The 6,000-nt window shown below is 43.0% G+C and overlaps 1 protein-coding gene across 1 annotated transcript; it reads left to right on the forward strand.

The window, feature by feature from the left end:
• The first annotated feature begins 1,655 nt into the window (after positions 1–1,655).
• Positions 1,656–3,618, forward strand: LOC131892022 (organic cation transporter protein-like). Its single transcript, XM_059241745.1, has 2 exons — positions 1,656–2,308; positions 2,383–3,618. Exons 1-2 carry the CDS (start codon positions 1,978–1,980, stop codon positions 3,579–3,581), a joined length of 1,530 nt encoding a protein of 509 aa, XP_059097728.1. The 5' UTR covers positions 1,656–1,977; the 3' UTR covers positions 3,582–3,618.
• The last annotated feature ends 2,382 nt before the right edge of the window (positions 3,619–6,000 follow it).

Consider the following 6,000-nt stretch of genomic DNA (forward strand, 5'->3'; position numbering starts at 1 on the left):
TAGGAAAGTTCCTGTACCAATGTAAAACGTGCCTACCAACAAAAGGAATGCAAATTTAATTGTAAATGCAGAGAACCATAGTAGCTGAGTAGTATGACGTACCCGATAGAGGCACGACACGGTTTCCCCGAGGGCGTGGGTTCAAATCCCACCTTCAGAGGCAAAACCAAACACGTTCTAAGCTGACTTACCTTCATTGCTCCTTAAAAGAAGGGTCAGCTTCACAGAAACGTGCTTGAAACGCTAATTTCGCACTTTTTGTTACTAGTACTATCCCAGCAAATATTGCTTCCATGTTATCAGATCTTAAAATCAGTTCACATTGATTTACTTCAGACTTTCGAATTGAAATACGAGTAAAGCGATTGCAAAACTGCAATCTTTCAGTGCCCTCAAAGGTTCTTACGAAGGAATCTGTTTTTACCGCTACTGGTTGCCTTATCAGTTTAAGATGAAAGAGTTCAAGTTCATGAAATATCTGATCAACCACCGATTACAGTTGACGAATCTGATGTGCGATTGAATGAAGGGTCATATTTTTGTCCAAGTCTGTCTTAAATCCAGCAACATGATCAACGCCCACATATTCCCTACGAATATTTGAGGGGAGCAGATTAAACGAAGAAGGAGCCGGAAAAGGACGAGAGTTGGGCTTCATTGTTCGAACTAGCCTGGATTGTCGAAGTCATGGAGGTGCTCTCAAAACGCCCATTGAGCCACTACGGTCACTAGAATTGACACTAAAAAAGTTTTGAGACACAGCTCAGGAATGCCTTTGAAAATGTTCCTGTACCTTTGTGCCTTCTCTGAAAACTGTACAGTCCCAACTTTTTTAGTCCCTCTCAATGTGAGAGCTCTCTCATTCCTGTGGAGTTTCGGCTAAAATATCTTTGGACTTGTTCGACCTTTTGCAAAACTGCTGAACTCATTCGAGCCCAAATGGGTGAAGCATATTCAAGATGTGGCTGGACAATCGACTTGTACAGAGTTAGCATCGTGATGCTATCTCTGGACTTAAACATGCGATATATCCAGCCACACATTTGAAAAGCTTTACCCTCCTTCAACTGGATATGCTCATCAAACTTTCCATTATTTTGGAAGACTACACCCAAATCCTTCACAGAAGAAACATGCTCGAATTTTTTTTCGTCAATTTGAAAGCAACGATTCATAGACTTGATGATCTTTGATGAACAACCCATTGGCCCTTTGAATGAAGCTGATAGAAAAAAATGCATGCATCAAAATGAAAATCAATGTTTTTGGGAGGTATAAATCTCTATTCCTTGTAGAATTGCCGGATGTGCTCTTATTTCTATTATTCTACTCTATTATTGTTATTATAATTTGCTTTTTTAATACCGTACCATTTTCAAAATCTCCATCTTTTTTTGCAACTACTGGAGAAGGTGATCTTCAGTCCTTCGTTCATATTATCTTTCATGAAGCTGTAGGACTTAAAAGTGATCTAGTTCTTTGATGACAAATGGCTTCTTACCTTATGATCAGGGATACATACCTTTTAATTACCACTGTTACTAGCGAAATAAACCTAACATGAAGATCATTTAACAACTAACTTAAACATACTGGTCTATTACAGACTTATGAAGACCTGCTAAGTCACAAAATATACCTTATTAAGCCTAACGTATCGTGAGCATTGTGATATCATGAAAAAGTACAAGAGCAAAGACAAGAATGAAGAGGTTGCGCTGAAGTGATTCGAGCAGCTTGCGTCGCATCCTTCCTAACGATGAAGTTCAAGCAGGTACCAAAGTTTTTTCTTCCCTCTGTCTGCCGAGGTGTTCTTGAACTTTTGGACTGTGTGTACAAAAAACAGCCGACAGGTTGACTCTGCATCTCGATCAATCATCCATTGTATGAAAGCTATCATCACAAGTGCACTACTTACTATGTTTCTCACATTCCATCTCCTGGGAGTTTGAAGAAGTGTCCGAGAACGACGACACAATGGATTTCGATCTTATATTCGAGAGCATCGGCGAGTTTGGCTGGCAACAGAAGAAATATGTCTTCATCATCCTCATGCTCAACGGTTATTCCTCATGGCACATGCTTCAATATAGCTTTGTGGGCTATCAAATGCCATTCACATGTCTGGCCTTGGATCAAGATACACCTTATCACAATCAGTGTCCGGGGAATAGTGCCGGAAAATGTGAGAAGATCGAATTTGACACTTCCAAGGAGTCCACTGTCGTGAGCGAGTGGACGCTGGTTTGCGATCAAGCTCATTTGGGACCCATGGTCATGTCAGTATTCATGCTTGGCGTACTCATTGGTGAGATCAAATTTTGAAAGTGGATTATTACAAAGAAAAAAATCTGATATCTTATTAACCTACAAACATTACAGGAGCGCTAGTGATGGGCATCTTGGCAGATGCCTTTGGGAGGAAGAAGACCTTGATCCTGGCCTTCACGTGCATGCTCATCTCCAACTTTGTCTCTGGACATTGCATCGATTTCCGTTGGTACCTGAGCTCTCGTTTTGTAGACGGTTTCTTCACATCTGGCAACATCCTTGTTTCTTTTGTCTTGAGTAACGAGATCATCGGAGCCTCTATTCGTGGACCCCTTGGAACCCTTCTTCAAAGCTTCTTTGCCCTTGGGATCATGCTATTTGCTTGTGTGGCGCGCTTTGTGACCAATTGGAGATCCCTCACCTTACTCACCTCTGCCATAGGTCTTCCCCTGATCGTTACCATTGGTTACTTACCCGAAAGTCCTCGATGGTTATATGCCAACGGCCACCCCAAAAGAGCCATTGATGTAGTCAAGACCATAGCAGAGAACAATGGCACCAAACTGAATCCCAAACATATATCGAAGGAAGAATCTACGGAATTCGGGCAAAACGAGGCCCGAGTGGGCGTAACCTCCCTCCTCACGGTCTCCAGTCTACGGAGGATCACTCTGATACAAATATTCTCCTGGTTTGTGAATAGCATGACTTACTACGGCTTGACCATAGCCGCTGCTGGAACGGGTGACCGTTACCAAAGCACTTTTATGAGCGGATTTGTGGAGCTCTTTGCTTACGCTCTCACTTACACCTTCTTGCCAAAGCTGGGACGAAGAGTGACCCTTTGCGGATTCATGGTCCTTGGGGGTCTCCCTTTAACCCTCTTACTGGTGCTCCCCAATGGAGAATGGCTGGTTTATGCCATTGCCATGTGGAGCAAAACTTGCATTGCAGGCAGTTTTGCAGTGGCGTATATCCACAGTGGGGAAATATTTCCCACGTGTATTCGCAACTCGGCTATGGGGCTGGTATCTATGGCTGCCAGGGCAGGGGGAATCGCATCCCCATATGTGGCTGAAATGAGAGGTGAAGCTGTGCCAAATTTGCATTTGGTGGTCTTTGGTTTAGCCACCCTGAGTTCTGGCCTGCTCAATACTCGTTTGCCTGAAACCCAGGATCTTCCACTTCCAGATACTTTGGAGGAACTCACCGAGAGATTAGAAATGACCACTCCAGATTCTAAGACTCGTTATCAACCCTTGAAGACCTTGAATAATGATATTAATTCCGAAACATTCGTCCCAGTCTGATTGGGGATTGAAAGTAAATATGACTGTGATGAAAAAACATAACGTTTCTGATACGAGATATGCTTATAAAACTACTATTTCCAAAACGGTCCAACACAACCTTGGAACTTGGGCTTCAACGGGTATGAAATGTCAAGCATTCACACATTCATTTAGGTTGCATTCTTGCGCGATAGAGCAATGTCAACTCTAAAGAAGTCCTTAGTTTCCATAAAACTCTGGATATTTCTCCTCAGTTTGCCCTTGAAAGGCTATTATAACAATAACTAAAGCCCTCGGAGCTCGTTGGACCAAATTGTGGAGGTTCAAGTGGCATATTTGGACCTATTAGGGACAAAAAGAACAGGTCTCCACCTTTATCAAATACCCACAGCTATACGGGCTTGCCAGCTGTGATGTTTCAAAAACAACTGTGACATCTGGACAAAGTCGTGAAACAGCAACCCACGTGAACATGAATCGCGGTATCATTCCAAGCGACATAAATATATTTGATCCAATTGTTTTGAGAAAATGCAGACTGATGGGCGATGATCAGTCAGTACTTGAAAAGCGTCCATGTCGTAAATAAAGTGACGCACTTTTGGATTGCCTGGAAAGACTCTCCACCTCGGTGGTGGCAAAACGGGATTCCATAGGAGTCAAAAATCTCAATCCGCATTAATCAAGGCGGACATGCGAATTATCACCTCGCTGAATTAGAGGGGACCAATAACATTGGGATCTCGTTCTGAGGGATGTCATCCCACTTTCCACACCGACCGACACGTTCCATTCCGTCATTCTTCTGGAGAAGCCGAACGATGTCTACCATCCCCCTTAACCCGAAAAGACGCAAAAGACTCCTGCGGGAGATTCTAGACAACGACCACAATGTGGTGTGTAGCAGGAAGGAGTACCAGGCTAGCCAAACTAAATTCTGCCGTCTCACTAAATTCAAACAAAGTTAGGATCTTGAGATTTGGATTACAATGACGAACTACCATCGCCCAAGTAAGAGACTACTGGCACTTGCTGAAGGTGATTTGATGTTCAGAAAGCCAGTGGAAGGCCGCCGTCTTTTGCGTGAGCTAAATCTGGGATGAATGACCCCGCCCACAAAGGGCCTTTGTGGGAAAGTATACAGCCAGCAAAATTGACTTCTTGCCCGAACGACTAGTTCCTTTTGAAAATGAGGGATTCCAAATTTCCTGCATGTCGAGGCACGGACTTCTATAGACGTGGACTGGGAACGGAAGCAAAAAAATATTATTGTCGAAACTAGCCACTACTATTTGAATTTTGCAACTCTTTTTGAACAATTAGGAACTTTAGCTAGTGTCCCACCTTTTGGAGCACATTCTGGGTTAGCTGGAGGGGATCATACTTCCTCAATAACTGAGATTAGTTTACCTATCGATGTATCTACATAGGTGGCTTGTGTTTAAGAATTGAAACTAGATCCAACTCTCCTAATTTTTTTTGCACTCAACCACCAATGTTCGTCTTTGTACATGAACTAAGCTAGAACACGCTAGACAATGCTCAGGGAAATCAGGAAAAATGTCCAAAGTTATGTAGTAAACACTACATTAAATTTAATTTTACGGCCTCCTCTTGGCAGCTACATGGCCTTTTGATAACATAATTTTGAAACCAACCAAGCAAATAATATAAAAATGGCTTGCTTTCAATTGAAGAGATCTACGTTTCTTATTTTATTACTTTAATTCGAAAAGTGGCTGATAATTGCTATGACCAAGATCAGGCAGATTTGGCCGGAAGCTTGATCGCAGTCCATTTTTCTAGAAGCTGTGGTGGAGAACAGGGTATGTTCGCTGAAATAGCATTTTTAGGGTCGAAGCCTGGAGAGTGTCATCCGCGAATTTGAACACCCTGGGTAAACCGTATAAAGCCTGATCTGGCCTCGAACGCCATTCGTCAGAATGTTTTTGAAACCCATTGGTGCCCTGGTATAGCAGTATTTACCACATGGCAATAAGAGGGTTTTGAGGAGGCTGCGGCTCTTATTTCTCGGAATCTGAAAGTATTCCTGCACTCCCAACTTGATGTCGTTATTCTTTGATTTTAAATGTGTAGACAGTCTCAATACTTCTGTGACGGAAATGGTGATAGCCAACTTCATTTACATTGAATGGAGTCTCCGTGAATCCGAAATCACCGGTCTCGTTTTTGGAGTCAGTGGCCGCAGGTCGGTCAAAATAGAGACCGTCAAGACTATCGAAGTGAATGAACGATGTAGCAATATCTCCTACCAAAGAGATCTTGGTGAAAGAGCGTGGGAATGTAGTATCCGGAGTGGGAAAGCAGCTTCCCTGATGCGCTCTTCAATGTTCCAAAAAGGGATTACTAATGGGGATTTGGTTCCAGCCGGTCTCTGGGCTAGAGAGCGAGGTCTTCGACAAGATTCACGCCCCTC

Source organism: Tigriopus californicus, chromosome 12, assembly GCF_007210705.1.
Source record: "Tigriopus californicus strain San Diego chromosome 12, Tcal_SD_v2.1, whole genome shotgun sequence".
Classification (NCBI taxonomy): Eukaryota; Metazoa; Arthropoda; class Copepoda; order Harpacticoida; family Harpacticidae; genus Tigriopus; species Tigriopus californicus.

What these genes read in the sequence shown, in the direction of transcription:
- LOC131892022 (XM_059241745.1), top strand. Translation starts at nt 1,978, where the DNA reads ATGGATTTCGATCTTATATTCGAGAGCATCGGCGAGTTTGGCTGGCAA. An exon ending in CATGCTTGGCGTACTCATTG is followed by an intron (nt 2,309 to 2,382) that starts GTGAGATCAAAT and finishes CAAACATTACAG; the next exon opens with GAGCGCTAGTGATGGGCATC.